Genomic DNA, 24,762 nt, shown 5'->3' on the forward strand with positions numbered 1-24,762 from the left:
ATGGACAAGTGTGGGGTTGTGTGATGTGGCATCACATCATGCACATATACAGTCAAACAGAAGTGAAATATCACTTGAAACTGATACTAACATTATGCAAATTACAAAAAAAACAAGGTCAACACATTCAAGAAGTATTAGCTTAAAATAAATCATTCATACAGTATGAGAAAGGCACTACATAAACCATTTAGGCAAAGACTAGTGCAGTACTGCGGCAATGATCATCTCTATTGTTATGGTTTAATGAAAACAACAAATGGTATTCTCATTATGACAAACTATGAAGGATAAAGGGGTATGGTATGAATTCAAAACACCAAAGAATAATGTACATTTCTATCTACAATAACAGATTGGCATTCATTGTCATCAATCTTGTCCTGGAGGGAGCTCTGCAGTGGTCACTAGCTGGCACAGCCAGTCATAAAATCAGATTTTAAACCCAACCCTAACCCACACTGATAACCCCAACCTTAAATTAAGGGGAAAAAAGTTACTTTTTCTTTTCATACATTTTTACATCACCAATTATGAATTTGCAGCTGGTCCAGCTAGTGGAAATTGCTCAGGGCAAGATTCATGACAAACATCAACGTACTCTACAATCCAGGGAAGAAATCAGTATCTTCCCTTCAACTGAGACACGCTGCCTGTCGGCTGAGAGCAGGGCTGAGCCCAGGGGAGAAGGTCAGAGAAATATCCTGCCATTATCAATGCCATTTCAGACACCTAAAACAAAAACCACTCACATAAATTACCTATATGAATGAATGTTCAATTAACAAATTCACTAGTCATCTTGGTTCTCATCTCCTTGGTTTTTACAAACACATATTACTGACTCGCGTTAGTGAGATTCTAGATACAGTTTTTATGTAATAAGGAATAAGATACAACCGGAAAGAATGGACCAGGATATTTCTCAATCAGATACAGGTGTCCCCTTCAATAGAGAATGACATGGGACACAGACAGACGGACTAACAAAAAGGTCATCACGTTAATAGGTCATTGAGAACTATGAAGCTAACAAATAACTTCTCTTTGAAAAGCTAGACAGCCATCTTCCTCTTTAGAGATTCTTATAAAAACAAGCGCTGGTTCATAAATGAAGGTTGGAGATCAAAACCATCTTAAAAAGAAAGTCAAGGAAACAAAAATATACCTTTGTATTAAAAAATCTACCATTTAAATAAAGTACTTTGTGAAACACCCACAGGAAGTGAGACATGGCTTTTCGAAACATTGAAACCAACGCCTCGATCACACCGATAGCGTCATTGCATTTTGGTACACCTAAAGTACATTCCTTTCCAATGGAACGCTGCATTTGCCTTCATCTAAAGTAGGCATCAAACTGTATGTGTTTGGTAGCAGAAGGTGAATGTTGAACTTTTGTTGCAGACATATCCAGATGATTCTGCGTACCATTTTGCGCAATGACACTGTAGGTGTGTTTTTAGGCGTTAAGGTGAAAGGTAAAGAACAAAACAAGTGGCTAAATGTAATGCATCTCGTTCCCTTTCACAATATGGGACAGAGGTACCTGTGGATTATAGATTTTTGAAGAAAACGGAGAGTTAAAAGATTTAAAATGAGTCTGGCTCGTTCGTCTCTTCACATGGGTGACGCCACGTCAGAGCTCAACTCCATGTCCAGAGTGAGGGAGTCTGGGAAGACAGAAAGCAAGAGGGCTGCCATTAAAACAAGTTAAACCTTGCCTCACATTTAAGCACAGTACGAGTATGTGCATGTGTGTGTGTGTGCGCGCATGTGTGTATTAGTGTCTGTCAGGACTTACCCAGCGGGCCAGGGTTGGCCTCAGCCTCATTGTGCATCAGCGAGTCCAGGGTGCGAGGGGACATGGGAAACAGGTCACTGGTGTTACCAGAGTTAGTGCTGCAACAAGACCATACAGGAGAAGAGAGAGACACCAAGACGACATGTTAACACACAAACGTCATAGTGATTAGACCTCTGTCCTTTTTACCACAAGCAATAAGCTAACTGTCAGTCTACTTCCAGTGCGCAAGTCATTTTCATCATCACTGCTGTTATGTCACCACAGAAAAGGACAATACTCCACATTATTACAGGTTGAAATACATGAATCAAGTAGTTCAGTGTTGACTGGGTCGGATTAGTAACCGGTTAGGACAGTTCAGCCCCTATGTGTCAATGTGCTTCCCAGTGGCAAACGAATGACTGAAGTTAGACGACAGTAGCAGAAAGAAAGGAGAGCAGTAGATGTGTGAATGAGAGAGAAATGACTTGTCCTCTTGGGTGCAGCACTGAGCACATTGTCACATAAGGATGCTGGGATAGTTAGTGGGAATGTTAATTACAAATATTCTAGACAATCTAGTTTGTTAGAGCAGGCCAGTGGGCAGAAACACACCAAAACCCCCTACACCCGACAGACATTCCATTCTAAAAGTGCAATGACGTCTCACAACAACCTACTACTATAAAGTCATTAGTGGAGAACAGTGGAGGCTGCTGAGGGGAGGACGGCTCATAATAATGACTGGAACAGAGCGAATGGAATGGCATCAAACCATGTGTTTTGATGTATTTAATACCATTCCACAGATTCCGCTCCAGCCATTACCACGAGCCCGTCCTCAACTTCCCGCGGTGGAGAACTAAAGGAAGGACCAACGTTAGGGCTTTAGGCGTTATTCTCCACTGAAGGCACTTCTAATGAGAACTTCAGTCTACAGCCTTTCAATCCACAGCCTCTTCTCCCCTCCTGCTGTTCTAGTCCGTTCATAATGACATTGAAATGTAGACCATTTTGATTCCATTATCAAGCTGTAAACTAAACATGGCTAGTCTGTACTGATTTTAATGGAGTGGTCATGACACCAGTACATAGACTTACAGGGAGTTTGAAAGGTGAATGATCTACTGAGGATGTGACTGGGAAAGGGAAGCCATCTTTGAGTAGAATGAACCCAACTCAAAATGGCTGTATACAATATGACTGGAAGATTCTGTGGTGTTAGACCCAAGGAGAGTGACAGTGAGTTGGAAACAAAACGGTGGGGGGGGGGGTGAGGAGGCCGAGAGACTTATACACCATTCCTTATCTGAGTCTTACCCACCCTCTCACACACATACGTAGAGAAACACACACACACACACAGCCCTACATGCCCCCCCACTGCCTACCCAGGGAATATCCCGTTCCCAAGCAGCTCACTGTCCGGAAAGTCCATGAACACGGAAGGGCACCTACGGAGACAGGTCAGGATCTCACTGAGCAATCCTCTCCAACACCCCCCTCCACCAAACAGACACCTCTACCTATGTAATACACATACTCATCTAATCCTACAGAGACAGGTCAGGTTCTCACTGAGCAAACCTCTCCAACACCCCCCTCCACCAAACAGACACCTCTACCTATGTAATACACATACTCATCTAATCCTACAGAGACAGGTCAGGTTCTCACTGAGCAAACCTCTCCAACGCTGCTACACCCCCCCGTAAACAGTACCTTCAACCCTGGGTTAGCCAGTATACACACCCTTTTGATCCCTCTACTAAACTCATACACGCCCTCTCCGTCCCGGAATAGAGAGCACTGAATGGACTTCAGAACACCTCACACACACACTGTCTGTTCCCCTAGAAGTGCAAGGAAAACTTTCTCTTTGGTTCTACTAGTGGTGTTATTGTGTTGAGCGATTCGTATTAAAGTGATCTGTATGCTTGTCTGGGGATCGTTACTTGCTTCCTCCACTCTGCTTTTTCTAGAGAGATGTGTACACTTTGCTCTTGCCTGCCTACAGTCCTGTGCTTCCTGTTCCATTGTCCCCAGGCCAGACCAATGCCTGTATAAATAAGGGAAAGACACTGACTAATAGTGAATCCGTCTGTCAGTTTGTTGGTGATGACGATCTGGGAACCACTCTTCCAGGGTAAAACTCCCACCCTCCCCACCCTTACAAGAAGCCAACAAGGGGATGTTGTAGAAGATACAAGTTTTACAGTTTGCAACTTGACTGTCCCAGTTCCCATTACACAACCTAGTGTGAAGTCACTTAGGAACATTAACTCCTTGGAGGGAAGTGAGCACTAACAGCTCTCAAGGAAAGTGGATACTTACGGGGTTACACAGATGAACTTTGTCTTTAAATAGGGTTGAATGGCTGCGGGAGAAAACCAGAACACGTTTTAACGTACACACAGATCAAAATATTCCCCATCTCACAAAGCATCAACCTCTAAAACGGTAAAGAAGTATTCATTGTGGAGGTACTTCCAGATCTTCTACCGTTAACTCATCCCACAGTTTCCATGACAATATGTTAAACTTCCTGATTGACTTACTACTACACGGGTCTCCGAGCTCCGCCTCTGGAGCAGCTTCCGGTCGGCAGTACTTCCCGAAGGCGTCCTCCTTGGGGATCTCTGGGAAGAGGTAGACCAGCGGAGACACCAGGATGTTGGTGGCGTCCATGATCTTGTATCCCATAATGATCTCCGCAAAGGACATGCTGTTGAGCTGCTGCTTGGTGTAAGGCTCCACCGACTGGATCTGAGTCTTCCCTAAAGACACACAGAGAGAATGAGAGGGATACGAAACCATGTCACAAGAGCAATAATGAGATTATGTTGCACATTATTTAGTTCAGACAAAGACCAAATGACACGCACAATAGGAAAGCGAGAAAGACAGACAGAGCGTCAGCCAGCCCAACACGCTGTCCTCTTACCACTGATGTCCTTCTCCACCCAGGTGAAGGTGATGCCTCCCTCCTTACTGCTCTCACTGAAGCGCAGCAGGAAGGTACCAGGAGGCTTAGGGCTCAGGATGGCCCTCTCCCTTTCCTTACTGATGAAACCCAGAATATACCTGCACAGAGAGAAATGACATTTTTTATTGTCACTTACACCGGATAAGACAGAGAAAGACAATTTAACTGCATTACACTTGTGCATTAACCCTAAAACCTGTACTCCTCCTCAATCCAGTGTCCTGCTATCTAGGGTTCAACGGCTCAGTATTACAGTTCTCAGCAGTGCTCATATGAACTCAATGTCATGAACTCAACTCCCTCCAACTTGGATTTTGCCCAGCTGTTCCAGTAACAAGTCGGTAAACAAACAGAAGCGACCTCTCACCCTTCATTCCACAAAGCCAGGATGTACTTCTTGACCAGGTCAATGATGTTGTCCAGCCATACCCAGAAAGAGAAGCCTTTACCCGCCATGTTCTCCTGAGGACAAAGGAGGATCTAATCAATTCAAACTGAAGCCGTTTACGACAGATAGATAGCTATAACAACATATCAATAGAGACTGATTGGGCAAGGACATACTTTGCAGAACTTGGCCCAGGTGATCTGGCATCCAGAGTAGTTCACACACGGCCCTAGACAAACAACACAAACACATTTAGTAGGCATTGACGCCATACAGACCATCCATAGAAATATAATTACTGGAGTGGACACTCATTCCGACTCTCATTCAATGTTCTGTGATAAACATCATTCTATTGCTTTGGAGCCATGCAATCCAGATGAAGGTAGAGTTGCAGACAGAAAGGTTCCTCGCCTAGTAGTTTCTCAGCCAGGGTGGTGAGCTGCTCGATGGTCAGGCCTCTCTTAGTGGTGGAGGAGAACTGCCAGCTCAGCACCTCCGCTACCTGATCCCACGTCCCCACCGGAGGCTTGGTGAAGAAGTTCACATTCTATAGGACACGACAACAGGAAGAGGAGGTCAAGGTGGATTTCGGACACATTTTAACCCTCTCCAAGACAGATGCCAACGCAAAGAAGGTATGACACAGGAAAGATGATATCAATGAGACTATTTGGGGGACAGAAGTTGCAGGACAGCGGTCTAACGTGAGGTGGCGCCAGCCGTCTTACCTTGGGGTGGTTGGTCAGCATGTTGTACCACAGGATGGAGGCCCAGGCGTTGGGCATCTGGCAGATGTTGGAGATGACCACCACTGGTAGAGAATGGGTCTAATGGACCATAGAGAAAACGCATGAGGAATGTTAACCTGGACGTAGGCTCTATTAGCATATACGTATGGAGCAAAAGCACCTTTTGCCAGGCTTTCGACACTAACCTAGGCTGTTCGGTCATTCTATTCAAGTCTGACATGAAATGCCATTTAACACATTAATTTAATTGTATTATTTTTTGGATTGCTGTGACAAAGTAGTCGGCCGTGCGGGAGGAAAAGCTGTCCATGTTCTGAGTGAGATGGCAGAGACATGGAGTGCTTAGTCCCTCACTGAGAATTAAGTCTTAAATCACACAGCAGCACCCCTCGCCTCGCTAAATGGTGTCGTTTATAGAAGACGGAGTGTTGTGGTAAATTATTTCACAACGTGGGAGTGCCAAACCCTCTCTCTCAAATGCCCGCACCCTAATTTCCCTCCATTTCTCAATGCTAATGTGTTAATTATCCTGGCTAATGCATTTTCACACTGCTGTGTTCAGGGTGGGGTATTGCCGCAGTGTTGAGCTCAACACAAAGCACTAAGCCCTGCAGGACATAACCATTAGATGAATGATTCCTGTGTCCCAGCAGGGGGCTTGGGCTAGCTACGGTGAAATCAGAGGGAGGAACCATGGTGGTGCTAAGGGAGGTGTTGAGCGGGTCAGAGACGGATTACCCCTGGACTCGCTCCACCGGCCCGGGGGTGGATGGGACGGATGATGGGGCGAGGAGCAGCAACAGTAGGGAAGCACGGAGAACAAGTGTGATTACTAAATCAGCTCATTAGTATTCTCTGCATGGGGAGAGCAGAGCCAGGCCCCTGGAAGCCTAGGGCACCATCAAGCTAATGATAATGACTATTTTGTCTATTGGCTCGCGTGTGTGGCAGAGCCAACTCGTGGCCTTAAATATCTAATCTCCGTGTAATTGCTGCTGACGTAGGATTAAGGTGGAGTTAGGGGACTACATGCTGAGCGTTTGGTGTGGCCATAATGAGACTTGACAGAGACCACCTGGGAGTTAGGAAGCACAACAGCAACTCCCCACGCAGCCTGTGTGCACACAGGTAGAGAGCGGAGTTATGTCTCACCTCCAGGTCGATCTTCAAGCCCTGGTGGTAGACCTCTGTCTCAAAGGTGATGAGGTGGAGCTCCTCTGTAACAATCAGGGAGGCCTGGGGAGGAACAGGACAGTCAGGGTTATAGGTCGATTTGATGCTACTATCAATACGGATGACAATTCCCCAAATTACAAGTTTCAGTTAACAGTATCGCTAGATCAGACACCATAAGAAAGGGAGCATTCAAGATTGAGTGTGGGACTCACATCACTGTTGGTCCTGCCACCATTGCCACACCTCTGTTCCCTCAGGGTCTGAAAGAAAAGGGCAGTTATCAGTCAAGCAACATACTGTACAGTATCACACTAGACTCCCCACTGTACTGACTAACAGACAGTCACTCACCAGGTGTTTGAACTCTGCCGACAGACTGCCGTTGTTGGACTCCTCCATGTTCATCACCTTGGTGTTGGTACCTAGGATGTTGAACTTTCGGGACCTGGGAGAAGCAGGGTACAGCAGGTAGGGTCGGTTATTCACAGGCTCCATGGCAAAGGGGACCTTCTAATATTGATAGCTTAGGAGACAAAGGGTTTCAACGTAACAGAAAAGTATCTTACCCTCGAATGGCAGCCACGTCCCCAGATTCCCTGAGAAACAAACAATAGGTCAATTCACAACTTCCCTGGGACTGAGTCGATCGTTGTGTTCTACACAAATCAGACATGATCGTGGGAGTGATGAACGCAAGGCATGCAAAACTCACTTATCAATAATAACTTTGATCTTCAGCTGGTAATTCAATTCTGGAAACTTCACCAGTAATCTGAAAAGATTTATAAAATAACGTTTGGTGAGAGCACATAAAGCAAACGTCAAAGACATCAAATAAGGCAGTTTGGTATTCAACATAGTCATCAACTGGTGGCATTGAGTTGTCCCGCAGCTCCTCTTACCTGACTTTGTTGGTGAACTGCACACCTGTCTTGATGACCAGTGGTCTGTCTGGATGCATGGGCATACAAGGCTGCCTTTCCACCACGAACGCACTGCAACACAGTGACCAGATAAGAGGTGGTGCATTAGAGCACAACAGTGGAAGTCTGTGATCGACAAAACTCTGAAGCCTCATCATAATAAAATGTCAAAATATCTCCATATTGACCAAAGGCTATGCCATGTATCCGAAACATCTGAATATTATGCAAATTCGATCCTATAATAAATATCCAAACCATCTGGACATGTGATAGATATTGAAGCTAAAAGAGAAGCTCCCCACCTCTTCATGAGGTTCCTGAACAAGTCCACTATCTTCTCCTCCAGAGCGGGCCGATGCTGGATGATGGGGTCTCCCTTATAGGACACCTTCTGCTGGAGCTCCTCCAGCTTCTTGATCTGCTGGCGGATCTGCAGCTGAGACTCAGCCAGGGAAGTAATCCTAGGAGGTCAAAGGTTAATCTAGGTCAGTCATTATGGCAGTGCTACTTTGTTCTTTAAACAATTTTGAAACTACAATTGAATCTTATGGTGTCTTGTATCGACTACCAATAACAGCAACTTCTCCTTCTTCGCCATTCTGACGTTTACTCTACATGAGTGTTGGGGGAGATAGTGTACGGTCATGGGGAGGGCACATAAAATGATTTTAACGTGGAAAGTAAAGGCTACTAATGGTAACTGACCATGTCTCCAAGCGGTCCAGGCAAATGTTGGGTGGTCCTCCGATGCAGGCAATCTGCTGCCTCCTCTTCCAGTCAGCCAGCTCGTCATCTGTCAGGTTCTTCTGGACAAAGTCCATGGCTGACAGCAGCCCTGCCATCTCAGTCACGATTTGCTACAACAGAGAGGGACAACAACACATCCTTCAGACACTGATGTAACCAGTGTTAAAGTGACATTCAGGGGGCTCTGGAATTACTTTTAAGATGAGATACATTTTATTAATCCACACGAGATGGACATCAGCCGCAGTGCAGCGCCCAATGAGCAGTTTAGGGGGTGAAGTTCCTTGCACCTGAGATATTGATGCCAGCAACCCTCCGGTTGCCAGCTCACTCCCTGCCAGCACTAGGATTCGAACCGACAACCCTCCGGTTGCTGGCCCGGTTCTCGAACGTCGAGGCTATGATTATATCTTGCACACGATTCTTAGGATGATTATCATGTTAGACAACGTGATTAGTGAATTTGTTTTACAATTTTGGCCTCGGGGGAAATTAAAACTAAATAGTCTCCAGCCCCACATTCTCCAATATTAGACAGCGATTATCGCCCTCCTCATCTTGCTCATAAATATTGAGTGCCTGACAGCAGCATGAATATTAGTTTAACTCAATTGAAAATGAATGAACGAGCACACATTAATATCAACACACATATCACAGATCTCTGCATGTGTAGTGAAAGGTACTGCTGCAAATGTTTATGTCGGGGATGCAACAGATAGGGAAGCAGCTTGGGGCGGAGAATTAGAGAATGACTAACCCAAATCTATACTATTTAACAAACATGTAAATATGCAGGTTTATGTCATTTACTGCACACACGTATGCAGTTCAAGCAGAATGTCAACTAGCCTAGCCGACTTATCGCAGAAATTCTGACTATCCTGATTCAGGGTATTCAGACCCTCCAAGAAGGGGTGTACGATGTAGGGTCAGATGGACACTAAGGAGGGGTGTACAAGGGCCCTACCCTCCTGAGCTGGTCCAGAGCACTCAGCATCTGTTCCAGCTGAGACATCTTCTGCCGGGTGGCTGCCGCCTGGCTGTTCCCATTCATGTCCTGGGACAACTCTGAGCAAATAGGAGAGGAGTTGGGTGGGTTATCTGTAGATTTAAGAGTCAATGATATTTGGTAGTATTTGATGGCGGGCCAGAGTTTCAAAACAAGAACAAGCAAAATCAATAGTAGTAGTAGAGTATAAAATTAGAGCCTCTAACAGATTCATGTCCTATCCATAAATTCCGATAAGATTCTAGAAAAAGAAATGTAGAATTGTAATATTAAAAGTGAAACTTACCACCCTGACTTTTAAGGGTCTTGTAGTTGAAGTCAAAATCATCCTGGAGATTCTCAAGCATCTTCATCTTTTGTTCCATATCCTATAGCAAAGCAACGCAAAGCATGTCAATCAAATGAGGTATAAAAAATAAAAAAAACACTCCTGTGTAAAACCACATTCTTCGGACTAAACATGCAGTCTCACCTGCACCCTCTTCCTGATGTCCTGCAGGTTGTGCTCCAGGATCTGTTGTTTCTCCGTCACCACAGTGCCAGACGGGTGAGACGCCGTTCCGTCCTGTGCGGCGGTGGTGGCGGTCTGTAGCAGCCTCTGCTCTTCCCAGAGGCAGCGGGCTACAATGCGGGCGATCTCCATGGGTTTCTCCAGGTACTTGGACTGCAGGTGCTGCTTAATGCGCCGCAGGTTGTGCTGGTAGAGCACGTTGTTCTCCTGCAGGAAGCGGCTGTACTGCTGGTCAATCTCCCCCAGCAGGTTGTGGAACACCAGCGTGGCGTGGGACTCCTTGTTCGCTGCGTACGCCCTGCATAGAGCATATAACCTATAGTAACAACCTAGCCTCTAATAATGTTCAAATCTCTAGTTATAAGTCAAACAAATTGTAAAAACTAAATCTACAGATAAGACATGATATACTTTCCGAATGCAATGTATTCAGACCACGTTACGTTACAGCTTTATTCTAAAAATGGATTCAATTGTTTTTTCTCCCCCTCAATCTACACACAATAGCCCATAATGACAAAGCAAAAACAGGTTTTGGAAAGGTTTGCAAAAGTATATTTAAAAAAAACTGAAATATCACATTTGCATTAGTATTCAGACCCTTTACTCAGTACTTTGTTTAAGCACCTTTGGCTGTGATTACAGCCTTGAGTCTTCTTGGGTATGAAGCTACAAGCTTTGGCACACCTGTATTTGGGAAGTTTCTCACATTCTTATCTGCAGATCTTCTCAAGCTCTGTCAGGTTGAATGGGGTGCATGTAGATTGATGAGGACATGTTTTAATTGAGTCCATTTTAGAATAAGGCTGTAACGTAACAAAATGTGGAAAAAGGGAAAGGGGCCGGACTACTTTCCCGAAAGCACTGGTATCCATGTCATATGGAAATATGACCCACTGAATCTAACTTGCTTTGGTATGAAACTAAGAACCATTTGGCAGGAAAGATTGAAAGATATTTGCATTAGGAGCACTGACTTTTACGGTAACAAGGAAGTTTGGGAAATGAAATAGCTTTGGGTAAATCCATTTGAAGTCCCTTTTTTGACAGCATGACTTTTGCTTTAAACAAAACTGTCCATACATGTCTGCCAATGGAAGAAGCCGTCAGAAAGTGACTGTTTGGACCCGAATGCCAAAACATGCTCAAAGTTGAACCATTTGGCTTTCCCCAACACACCATGAGGCATCCATATCTTCACCAATGGAAAATATCAACGGTTGAGTTTGATATCATTTAAAAGTGTTGTCAAACGATTGTTTATTATTTTATTTGTTTTCTTAATATAAACATTAAAAAAAAAATAATAATCTTTAACCTCAATTACGTGTAAACTCTGAATTTGTTCATACGTTGTAGCTTAGACCCTACTTCAGATCCTCTGAGGTGTTTGTGTTGTGCCGCCTTCAGTTGAGACACAACATGCTGTTGAGTACAGGGTGGGTGTCATTTCAATCATAGAAATAGATTTAATAGAATGGCCTGATCAACTCTATGCGAAGGAGATGTGCCGCGCTGCATGAGGTAAATGCTGGTCACTTCAAATACTGACTGGTTTTCTGATCCACGCCCCTAACTTTTTTTTAAAAAGGTGTCTATGACCAACAGATGCATATCAGTATTCCCAGTCATGTGAAATCAATAGACTAGGGACAAATGAATTTATTTCAATTGACTTGATTTCCTTATATGAACTGTAACTCAGTAAAATCTTTGAAATTGTTGCATGTTGCGTTTATATTTTTGTTCGGTGTAATTACTACCACAAAGATGACTGCCGGTCCACCCACCAACGAATGTCGACTTAAAAATGGTAATGTCTATTCTATGATGTATATTTCAATAGGTTTCCTATGGATGACTGGCAGTAGAATTTAAAACATATCTCCATTAAGTCAAGATTCTCTGATGTGTGGACCGACAACCATGTTTGAAAGTTTCTCATTTGAGCACATTTATCAGCCAAAACATGACACCCACCTGTATTCAAGAGCATGTTGTCTCAACCGATGGCGGGCACAACACAAAAACCTTAGATGATGTAAAAATAGGTTCTTAGCAGCAACATATGCGAATATGAAAAAAACACTGGAGTTTACGCATTTTTTTGATAATTGACATTAAAAGGTTAAATGAAATTATAAAATAGTTTGACAACCCTGTTTGTAAGCTTCTAAATTAAATTAATCTCAACCGGTTATCTTTTCCAGTGATGAAGACATGTGTCATGGTATGGTGGGGTATGCAAAAATAGGTCAACTTTGAGCACCTTTATCTCTTGAAGGTTTTGGTATCCAGGTCCAAAAAGTCCCTTTCTGAGCAACGGGCAAATGTGTATGGAAGGTTTAGTTCAAATCAAAATGGGTGCTGTCAAAAAGTGATTGAACTCAAATGGATTTACCCTTTTTCCTGGCAGAACTGACAACTTGAAATCATGAGATGCCAATTAGGACAATCATTTCCTGTGTGTTGTTCCCTGACGTGCTCCCTGCTAACAGTCTAGCTGTAATGTTGTTGTTGCTACTTCAAAATAAATCAAAACAATTGTAGAGGAAAATCAATGCCACACTGACGACTAAAGTCAACATTTTTGAAAACAATGAGCCTGATGACATATTTCCTTCCCCACTACTAACAAACAGAATGAGCAAGCACAAAAATGAGCCATGTCATCCTGCACAGTGTTGCCAGCAGCAGTGGTGTTAGTGAACTGTGGGTACTAGGTACCTATTCTGTAGTGGTGTTGTGAACCACAGGAACTAGGAAAGTACCCACCAGTCCTGGCTTTCGATCCAGGGGGCGAGGAACTGCCGGAGCTCCATGGGGAAGCTGTCGCTGTATAGGTGGTACAGCTGCTCCAGGTACCTGGTCTCCAGCTGCTGCAACTGGTTCCACTGGGCCATGCTGCCGGCTGCCTCCACAACCCTGTACAGGACACACATGAGGAAACAGTTTGAGGGAGAAAGGGAAGGCAGGGAAGACACAAGGAAGCGAGATACTAATGAGGGGAACAGCTGTGGTCTCTTGATACAACGCCAATGCAGGACGAAACCTTGAGGCCACCGTACAGTACGCCTCTACTTTGAAACATTTCCAATACCTTGGTCAATTGATTTGTTCTAACTCCGATTGTCTTGAATCTGATGAGAGCATGTATAGACACGTCATATTCGACCTGACAGGAAGACCTCAGAAACCGAAGACAAAGTATCTGATGGTACCTCAGCCAGCTTCCTATAAACACACAGAGACATCCTGTTCAGCTCAACACACAGCCTTCACCGAGAAACACAGACCAAAATAAACCCTGGCCTTTGGCCAGACAGAAACCCCGTGGTCTCCCTCATTACAAGAAAACTATTCAGACTTCAAAGTAAACAGCAACCACATCATTGATATTCATCACCAGCAGAATATAATGTCACTGTTGTCATCGTCAACAAACCATTGAATTATGTAGGCCATGTAATACAGACGACACAGTCTGCAAGTTGGCACCAAAATGTTGCTGCTCCTCATTCCTTCATAACAGTGCAATTATATTTTCAAAGTGAGTGATTTTCCACTAACAGCGGTCATGATTTCAGTGAGTTATTTGAGCAGCCATGCTAACCCAGGCCTGGTATTCTTCCTACATTACAGTGTACTTGCTAAAAGCCTTGACAAAATCCTAATTACCACCAGTGAAAGGTAGAGAACAACAGAGCATCCCCCCCAGCCCTGAGAGATCATACAGTCATCAGCAAACATCTGCCACCCTTCTCATTTTACTGGACACAGGGAGGAACACAATGTTCTCCTAGTAGCTCAAATGCACAATAACTTGCAAGGTGGTGGTGAGGCTACAACTGCCCTGATAACAAGTCCCTATACAATAGCAAGACCATGTTGTACTGTAGGCTAGATGTCAGGACATCCAGAAGAGAGAAACAGGTGCAAACTGTATAGTCAGGGTAACATTTTAAAATCACGGGATTTGAGATTTCTTCCATTCTTTGCGTCATCATATCTAATATGCTCCATTGACAGATTCAGATAACAGAACTTATCCAAGGAATTGGGTCTTTGTGATTGGATAACAGGTGAACAAACATGCTCCAACCACATTTTGCTTTGAAGAGAAACCTAGGGTTGCGTCTCAAATGGGAAGATTTTCTTGTGCCTTGGTCAAAAGTAGTACACTATAGAGAATAGGTTACCATTTGGGATGAATCCTCATTTATAAAATGTCACTTCCTCTTGTCCTACACAGGTGAAACAATGAGTTTAAATTGCCTGTTAGCTTTATTGCTCGTATTGGCGTTGAAATTGGTAGATTAGATTGCAATCCTGGTTTACTTCCCCTGAACTTTTCTTACCATGTCCACTTCCTGTCAGACTGGAATAAGGGCAATAAATAACAATTTGATCATTCCAGTCGATTCCACAAATATGATGAAAAGTCAGGGAAATCATTTATCTAATGCAAGCAGAGGTTATGAGCCACAAGATCACACAAAAAAAGCTTGTGATGATGTGCACTGGAAAACACCGGTGACAAATTGCTAAATGTTTGCCACTGTTTGTTATGTTGCTAGCGTGAACAAGCATATTCCTTTTGCTAAAGCTTTTTGTCGTCGTTGTATTTTACCCCCCTTTTCACCTCAAATGTGATCTTGTCTCATCATTGCAACTCCAGAACGGGTTCGGGAGAGGCGGAAGTCGAGTCATGCGTCCGCCGAAAACATGACCCGCCAAACCGCGCTTCTTAACACCCGCCCGCTGCACCAATGTGTCGGAGGAAACACCGTCCAACTGACAACCGAAGTCAGCCTGCAGCTAATACTTGCTAGCAGATATCCACAGAGTTCCAGTCCTTGCGCTAACGCTAGTTATCAATTGCGCTACAGCTAGTTAGCAACTTCCTTCAAACTGCACGCAGAGACATAATAATGGTATCCACGAGTTTATCTGAAGTAGATACAATGACAAAGTATCCCTTGAAGTCATTCAAAAGTATTACTGAGCGTGAAGTTTTAAATGCATTCTGTCATTACTAAATGTGTCATGTGATAAGACATTTTAACATTACTATTTTTTTTTATTATTTGTTTTTTACACAGAACTGCTTTAACTCAGCGACATTTGAGTTTAAGCCCTGCCACAACATCTCAATTGGGATTAGGTCTGGACTTTGACTAGGCCATTACAAAACTTTTTAACCCTTTTCATGTAGACTTGATTGTGTGTGTTTGGATCATTGTCTTGCTGCATGACCCAGCTGCACTTCAGCTCACAGACGGATGGACATTCTCCTGTAGAATTCTCTGATACAGAGCAGAATTCATGGTTCCTTCTATTAAGGCAAGTCGTCCAAGTGCTGAGGTAGCAAAGCACCCCCTCAACATGAGGTTGAGGTTCTTACTGTGGAAGGCAGCGTTTGGTTTTCGCCAGACATAATAGGACTCATCCAGAAAGTTGACTCAAGTTTTCCAAAAGGCATCTGGTTGATCATCAAAACTCTTGGAAGAATGTTCTATGGACAGATGAGTGAAAGTATAACCGTCTGTGAGCTGGAGCTGAAGCGCAGCTGGGTCATGCAGCAAGACAATGATCCAAAACACACAATGAAGTCTACGTGAAGATGGCTAAAAAGAAACAAATTTTAAGTTTTGAATTGGCCTAGTCAAAGTCCAGACCTAATCCCAATTGAGATGTTGTGGCAGGACTTGAAATGAGCAGTTCATGCTTGAAAACCCACAAATGTCGCTGAGTTACAGCAGTTCTGCATGGAGAAGTGGGACAAAGTTCCTCTACAGCAACGTGAGAGACTGATCAACAAGTGGAAGTGCTTGGTTGGAGTCATTGCAGTTAAAAGGTGGCACAACCAGTTATTGAGTGTAAGGGGGCAATTACATTTTCACACAGAAGCATTGGGTGTTGCACAACTTTGTTTATGAAATAAATTAAATATGTAATTGTTGTTATTTGTTCACTCAGGTTCCCTTTATCTAATATTAGGTTTTGGTTGAAGATCTGATAACATACAGTATCAAAAATATGCTAAAGTAGAGAATTAGAAAGGGGACAAATACTTTTTCACAGCCCTGCGCCTGATTAAAAGGTGAGCCACTTTCGTGGTACTGGTTATCCCAAGGTGAACTTAGTTGACCAAAGTTCTCGCTAAAGTTCTCGCTAACTTCTCAAACCAGATACGTAGTTCTATGTTCTATGTTGAGGGGCGTTTTACTATGTGTGTCCTGATATGTTCAAATATATTATGTATTGGCCATTGATGTTTAAATGATTGAGATGTATTGACTATAGAGTGACATATTCATATTGGCTGAATACCTGCTCAAAGGCTTGCTCATTTCGAGAGAGCTTAGGCTAGAGTGACATGTTGTCCCAGGGCTCTACTAAACTCTGCTGTGAGGGTCCACTACATTACAAGGTTATTTGAGAAAAGGAAAGATAGGAAAGTTAGAGGGCACCCCTACTCATTTCACATGTTAGACATGTCACCTTTCCTTTCCTCATTCACTACACTGATGGAAACAAGTGCATCACCCTGCCTGGGGTGTATTCATTACGCTAATTCTGTTGCAAAAACGTTTTGTTTGGTTTGCTTCTGTTTGGTTCTTAAACAGTAAATGGCTTCCATTGCAAGGCATAATGAATACACTAGAGGTCGACCGATTAATTGGGGCCGATTTCAAGTTCATAACAATCGGTAATCTGCATTTTTTGGACACCGATTATGGCCGATTACATTGCAATCCACGAGGAAACTGCGTGGCAGGCTGACTACCTGTTACGCGAGTGCAGCAAGGAGCCAAGGTAAATTGCTAGCTAGCATTAAACTTATCTTATAAAAAACAATCAATCTTAAAATAATCACTAGTTAACTACACATGGTTGATGACATTACTAGTGTATCTAGCTTGTCCTGCATATAATCGATGCGGTGCCTGTTAATTTATCGAATCACAGCCTACTTCACCAAATGGGTGATGATTTAACAAGCGCATTCGCGGAAAAAAAGCACTGTCGTTGCACCGTCGTTGCACCGTCGTTGCACCAGTGTACCTAACCATAAACACCAATGCCTTTCTTAAAATCAATACACAAGTATATATTTTTAAACCTGCATATTTAGTTAATATTGCCTGCAACATTCATTTCTTTTAACTAGGGAAATTGTGTCACTGCGTTCTGTGCAAGCAGAGTCAGGGTATATGCAGCAGTTTGGGCCGCCTGGCTCGTTGTGAACTGTGTGATGACCATTTCTTCCAAACAAAGACTGCAATTAATTTTCCAGAATTGTACATAATTATGACATTACATTGAAGGTTGTGCAATGCAACAGCAATATTTAGACTTGGGGATGCCACCCGTTAGATAAAATACGGAACGGTTCCGCAATTCACTGAAAGAATAAACGTTTTGTTTTCGAAATGATAGTTTGCGGATTTGACCATATTAACCTACGGCTCGTATTTCTGTGTGTTATTATATTATAATTAAGTCTATGATTTGATAGAGCAGTCTGACTGAGCGATGGTAGGCAGCAGCAGGCTCGTAAGAATTCGTTCAAACAGCACTTTCCTGCATTTGCCAGCAGCTCTTCGCTTTGCTTCAAGCATTGCGCTGTTTATGACTTCAAGCCTATCAACTCCTGAGATTAGGCTGGCAATACTATAGTGCTTATAACAACATCCAATAGTCAAAGGTATATGAAATACAAATGGTATAGAGAGAAATAGTCCTATAATTCCTATAATAACTACAACCTTCTTACCTGGGGATATTGAAGACTCATGTTAAAATGAACCACCAGCTTTCATATGTTCTCATGTTCTGAGCAAGGAACTTAAACGGTAGCTTTTTTACATGGCACATATTGCACTTTTACTTTCTTCTCCAACACTTTGTTTTTGCATTATTTAAACCAAATGGAACATGTTTCATTATTTGAGACTAAATTGATTTTATTGATGTATTATATTAAGTTAAAATAAGTGTTCATTCACTATTGTTGGAATTGGCATTATTACAAATATATATATATATATATATATATATATATATATAATTAATTTAAAAAATATATATATATTTTTTTAAATCAGCCGATTAATCGGTATCGGCATTTTTTTGGTCCTCCAATAATCGGTATGGGTATTGAAAAATAAATAGTTTGACCTCTAGAATGCACCCCTAGTGTGAGATCGTGCTACGTGCAAAAACCAGACAAACCACAACACAAAGCAGCTGAGCTGACTCATCATCATGTGTCAAAACTCAAACTGTCACCTTCTAATTAAATTACTTGTTATTTTCTTTCAACTTCCTCTTACTGGAGTTTCTCAAGTCATACAAAGTGCATGGGCTTAAATGGATCCCATGTTAATTAATGAACAGCTAAGCTTGTAATTTACAGTACCTCAACAGACAACTCTTTGGCAACAGGTGACAACTTAGTCAAAACCCATAAAATATAGATGACAAGATAGATGAACTACTAAAAAGCAGAAACTTCCTTTGTTCAACCGGACCCTGCATCCATGAGTAGCTTTTTGCAATTTTGGGGGGGGGGGGGTTCTCATGTCTTACTCATTGGTAGGAAGAAGTTTGGTGTTGGGTACTATATTTGACTATTATCTGAATCTTATAAAAAAATGTTTTGCCAATTTGGGTGCAGAAAAATGTGCTTAAATTCTCAGAGATCAAATTATACTTTAACAAAATATTTTTTTAGAAATGCTAAATCGTATCTTTCACTAACTACAGAAATGCTTTCAGAACGATCCGAGATGGTGGGTGTCGAAATCCTCTCTCTTTTTTGACTCAGTCACACTTAGAACATGAAAAGGACACCACACGATTCAGATCATATCCAAAATGGGCATTACCAGTGCCTATAAAGATTGCTGGCTTTGCTATAGTTCTCCATACACAACTGAAAAGAGCAGAGCTTTTGTCAGAGCAGCACTTGTCCCATAATTCCCATTAGAGAGTGGGGTGGAATGCACAGGCAGACGACAGAGAGCCCCAGAAACACAGAGCTCCACCAGGGTTAACAACACAGCTGTGTGAACAGTGGCACAACACCAGACATGCCTGGAGATCTCTACAGCCTTGGCCTACAGAAGCAAGTCAACATGAACTTACTTTCACTGAGCCTGTGTTGAGAGAACTGTAGGTCTCAAGAACAGGAAACATTCCACACTGCAGGAAGGCAGCAGTCATTTGTAATCACCAGTATCTCTCTGCAGCCACTATGGGTAGGCTACACCATAAAAACATTGTTTAGACATGTGACAAGCGCTTGTCTAAAAGAGCGTGGTGTACTGTACAGCATGGGAGGTGGGATCAGCCTTTCAAGGAATCTAGTCTGTTGTTCAGCTAAAGATAATTTTACTAGAAAGCGTCAGTCATGAGGGCCATGAAAGCAGCCACATCCTCTTGCCCAGTCCATAACTAGGCATGGGCCTAGAACTTTCTATGTAACCGAAATAATGTTACTGTAGCTTTCTGATACCAGCATTGTCATTGTACTATTGTTGCACAGTGAACTGTTAAACCCCATATTTCTCTAACTCAGGCAGGGAGTAAGTATAACACATTTCTACACCTCACTACAGTATCAAAGTCTGACTCAATGCAGTAAGCAGTTATTTTAAGTCACCAGGGCGCAGTTTTTCCAGATCAAAATGATCCTGTGTTTTGCTCCACCTTCTGATGTGGTCCGTCCTCATTTTTGGATGTAGTTTTAAGAGAAAATGGAAACAAATCTCTAGCCACATCAGATGCTACAACACAGATCGTGTTATATGATACAATATTTCAACCAAATGTTATGGTCTTTGTCTTTTTAAACAGGGAACACAACACATGATCATTTTGTTCTGGATTAAATGTTTAGATAATCTGGGCCCAGGTAAAAAATTAAAATTAATTTTTTTTTAAAAAAAACAGCAATTTAAACAATGATATTTAGACATAAAATATTCAGGAAACACCAAGAGAAAAACAACTTTCAGTTATCATAAAACCACCGCAAAAGCTGAAACAAGAACATTGGACAATGGAAAGATTATTTGAGGAAGAGATTCCAGGAAAATGCATTACTTTATTCCGGTAAGTGTTTCCTGGTGCAGTGTCAGTAGAACATGGGTCAAGTAAGGAACAACATCAGTGACAACCTTGCAGCTTTATAGTCACTCGCCAATGCTATGTAAACAACTAATGATGACAAATAGGTGATTGTATGCTATTTGGCACATGGGTTATCTTACATGTGACATGTGCTGCTGCCCATCATCAAGCAAAAGGGGCCCGCAGGGGCCAGAGTGCACAAAGCTGTCATCAAGGCAAAGGGTGGCTACTTTGAAGAATCTCAAATATAAAATATAGTTTGATTTGTTTAACACTTTTTTGGTTACTACATGATTCGATGTGTGTTATTTCATAGTTTTGAGGTCTTTACTACTATTGTAGAAAATAGTAATAACAAAGAAAAACCCTGGAATGAGGAGGTGTGTCCAAACTTTTGACTGGTACTATAGGCCCAAAGGCTGAGATAATAGAAGACACAGTGGCAGAACAAATTCAACCACACCTTTGTTTCATCACAAAACCGGATAGCTACCTCTGTCCAGTGAAGTCCACAAAGCATATTGCATGGAACAAACATCTACATGACCGATAGCATGGTCAAGCAAGTTAATGTTTCCCACATTTTCAGACCACTAAACAACTATTGATTTAAAACCACAGAGTTAATGCAAGTCACAAAGAAAACAGTAGCTGCCTCCACTATTCCAGCACCATTTCAACTAAAATATACCAAAAACAATTTAGTCCAATCAACGTAAGCTAAATATGATGAGGCTGTCCATGGTTCTGATTTCTCTGTGTGTGTGTGTGTGTGTGTGTGTGTACACCTTCGTGCAAGTAGATTGAAACATCAATGCCATCCTCCTCTCTTTCATGTTGATGAAACAGTCTATCACTGTCATACAAAACACTCTTTTATTTTAGGCTACCTGGCAAAAATGCTTGCTCCCTAGCCTAACTTCCCATTCATGGGCAACGTTAGCTAGTTAACATTAACCTTCTACATTTAGCTACATATTGAGTTTCCATCCTCCAAGGCCAGGGGCACAACAATGTATGAATTAATAGTTCGATCCGAATCAGCATAATAATCATTGGCCAGTACTGAGAATGAAGTAAAACCACAAGTCCAAATCCCTATCTCCATCCATGGCTAATTTAGGCAAGGGTCAATTGTAGCTTGCTGGCTAACCACAGGAGGACAACAACCCAACGAGATGGAACAATTCAAGTTTTTCAGTTAATTACTTATCCTCTCAATGGGATTTGATAGGAGTGATTCCAAATCCAACGTGGCTTCCCATTACACTTTTTTTGGTGTGTCAGGCTCATTCACAGTTGAGCTCAGCGCTGATTGACTAATTGCTTATACTGTTTTTGTCCCATCGAGGCCAGACTGTTTTGATCGCTCTGATGCTTTCATCCTGTTAGATTCAATTCGCAAGAGGCTGAGCGTTGGACAATTATGAAACAGACGAAATAAATGATTTATTATTTTTCATTTTTGGGCTTCCCTTGGCATCCATTAATACACGCCCCTGGTTGTGTGTGTTTGTAATCCCTCAAACTGTAGACTGGTTGTTGCAAACCTGGAGGCATGCATGGTTGATGTGATGACTTTCCCAAGCACCGTTTGATGGATCAAATGGCCGTGACATGCCCACATGAAAGTGGTAATCAAAACCTGCACCACTCTGGATGTGGCTTTGACCGAAGTCAGCATCCCATCATGGTTGCACTTGCAACTTCATAAAATGTGCCATATCATCTTTGAAGAAATGGCCAGCACATCATCACAATAATTAGGCATAAACGGCCGGCGTATGCTATCCTTTGAAAGCAAACGTAGAACATACAACCGCTGCAACGATTGGTAGGCCTAATCTATTTGCGAAACAGTGTGATTAAACTTTTGGCGACTTATATAAAAGCATGGAGGACGTAGCTCCAGTTACTTAGTGTCGAGTGAGTTTCACCGATTGGAAGTGTATCCTCAATCTGATAATACATTGATGCTGCTCGCCCACCACACACAACTACAATGTGTTGTGTAACACATTTTTAGAACTTTACTCTCAGGGCCCAACCACAATATGATGTATAAAGAATACAAAGCAAAGGCGTCTGCGAACGCCTACTTACCCTACTGTCCACGGGAAAGTGTCAGAAAAATGATCCCGTCAAATCGTAGCCAGACCCCAGCCTTAAACCACCAGAACGAAATGTCTTATTGTACAGGACAATCGAGAACTTTTAACCAAACTGTATTTCTAACAATCGGAACTACAGTTACGTAGCCTACTTCAATGTCGCGATACTATACACACTGACAGCTAGTTGTCCAATTCCACCAGGAGTGCAGACAAACATCGAAAGGCGTTGATTGACATACCTAGGATGCAACAGAAGACGAGAACACAATTTCGTCCAATCTTTGTGTAGGATATTGCAAAGAAGGCGGGATTAAAGCTAAATGGAGGTTGTGTGTGTCGTGTTTATTGCGCTCGACACGGAGGCTGTTCTGTGTAAAACACACTCCCTCCGTTTGTAGGGAAAATTGCATGTACGAGCATGACCTTGCAGCGGGAGAAGAAATAACCCCAACAGAACAGCTGAACTGGAAGTCATCTGAGTTACTGGCAGTCACTACGTCATCAGAAGTGTAATAAGAAGAAATGTGAACAACGTTGATATTTCTGTTTTACACAAATCAATATATATTCGCCATCGACAAATACTCTAACCAAGGCTTTGAAAACAGTTTTATTCTAGTATTTGCATATTCAAATTATACTTTAACAAAATTATAGCATATAAATTATATGCTATAGCATATAAAAATGGGGTCTAGTCTTCTTCTTCATCATCATCATCAATGTAGGCTATAGCAAAACAGTTCAGCAATAATTAAATATTTGATCAACATGTTTACTTGGTTTCATGGAACCTAAGAATTCCAGGGTTCTATGCTCCTAAACATTCACATTTTTCTTGTGCGGCATTGCCCATCAATTTGAGAGTGGTCATCTCTCAGGTAGCTAACCTTATAGGCCTAGGTCATTATAGTACATTGTGAGACTAATAGCATAATTTGAGTGTCCCTTTTCAGCAGGGAAATAACAAGAGTAGAAACATTACTGAGGTTATCATACTCGTAGAAGGTCAGGTCACATGCTGTGAAAACCAAATTAATATGATCGGTTTCCTGAGAAATTCCCAAATTTTCCCTTGTTTGTTGTAATCTACGGAGGCAAGGAAACACGGTTGACAATGTTAACTTTCATTACAAACTCACTCACACATCGAAGCAGCATGACTCAAATCTATATCCCTAATGACCAATAGCTCAAGCACTCTTCTCTTTAATTTACGGTGTTTCGCATCTTTAGTCCGTGTTTATTATGGAGTAACATCGGCCTATGGAGCAATGTCACTATTTACAATGTGTCGGTTTTAATGGTTTTCAAGGAAAAGTGAACATGTTGGTTTCTTCTTTCTGATGCAAATTCATTCAAAGAAAATGAATGGCCTCTGTTTACCCCATGTGACTAATCTGAGTGTAGTAATGGTCTATAATAGAGCTGTACTGGCTGCACTTCACATAGCATTGGGTTGAACTTTGACCCATTCAATCATCACAGTGGTAAAGTCTGGTGTAAATCATATATCTTTATTGATATATAAGTGGTTAGACAAAAAAATAGTCATTTAATTCAACAGAAAAAGCAAGCTTCATTTTTTGATCTGTCATAACAATAGGGAGATATCATCATCTCAGTTCAGTTGAAAATGTCAGTGCTACGTTCTCTATACTTGTAATCAGGATATGTACAGTATCCTGCAGGGTTGAGGTCAGTTGTCTTTCAATTCCAGACAATTCAGGAAGTACACTGAAATTCAAATTATCTTAAATGCTTTTCAATTAGGAACATTTGGAATTGTAATTTGGTTTACTTTCTGAATTTACTGGAATTTAAATGGAATTGGCCCCAACCCTGGTAACCTGCAGTAGTTTGTCTGATTATTTTACAAAAAACTGCATGTTGACTGACAATGCTGCGAGACTACACTACATGGCAAATAAATAAATAAACAGTTGAAAGATGAGCGGTCACTGCTTGTATCTCGATAAACACAAAATATGAACTGCACAAAGACCTACAGATTTTTGGAGGAATAACTTAGGTTGCTTTTTGACTGCATCATCTCTCCTTCTCTCTGCACTGACCTCTCCCTCCACATGATCACCCTGCCCCCCCCCTCACTCTGTCTCTGTCTCTCTCTATCACACACACACACACACACACACACACACACACACACGTCCTCTCTCTGTGTTCCGTCTCACTCTCCTTAATCAGATTCCTGCCTCATTGA

At 42.1% G+C, this 24,762-nt stretch overlaps 1 protein-coding gene across 15 annotated transcripts; it reads right to left on the reverse strand.

The window, feature by feature from the left end:
* Nucleotides 1-223: 223 nt before the first annotated feature.
* LOC110538194 (signal transducer and activator of transcription 3) lies at nucleotides 224-22,952 on the reverse strand. 15 transcript variants are annotated; one of them, XM_021624843.3, is made up of 23 exons: nucleotides 22,528-22,952; nucleotides 13,060-13,209; nucleotides 10,246-10,582; nucleotides 10,060-10,141; nucleotides 9,732-9,832; nucleotides 8,720-8,871; nucleotides 8,317-8,475; nucleotides 7,991-8,083; nucleotides 7,801-7,860; nucleotides 7,655-7,684; nucleotides 7,440-7,533; nucleotides 7,301-7,348; nucleotides 7,065-7,148; nucleotides 5,892-5,990; nucleotides 5,575-5,710; nucleotides 5,337-5,389; nucleotides 5,140-5,234; nucleotides 4,731-4,870; nucleotides 4,345-4,563; nucleotides 4,121-4,163; nucleotides 3,178-3,240; nucleotides 1,805-1,902; nucleotides 224-1,673 (listed from the first exon to the last, which is right to left on the reverse strand). In XM_021624843.3, the coding sequence occupies exons 2-23, from the start codon at nucleotides 13,185-13,187 to the stop codon at nucleotides 1,621-1,623; spliced, it is 2,367 nt and encodes a 788-aa protein (XP_021480518.1). In that variant the 5' UTR covers nucleotides 13,188-13,209; nucleotides 22,528-22,952; the 3' UTR covers nucleotides 224-1,620. The 15 variants fall into 15 exon arrangements, with proteins under 15 accessions (XP_021480518.1, XP_021480517.1, XP_021480516.1 ...); XM_021624842.3 differs by having other exon boundaries at nucleotides 224-1,697; XM_021624841.3 differs by having other exon boundaries at nucleotides 9,732-9,865; nucleotides 22,528-22,802.
* Between the last annotated feature and the right edge of the window lie 1,810 nt (nucleotides 22,953-24,762).

This window comes from Oncorhynchus mykiss, chromosome 12 (genome assembly GCF_057628025.1).
Source record: "Oncorhynchus mykiss isolate SJ-2025 chromosome 12, ASM5762802v1, whole genome shotgun sequence".
NCBI lineage: Eukaryota > Metazoa > Chordata > Actinopteri > Salmoniformes > Salmonidae > Oncorhynchus > Oncorhynchus mykiss.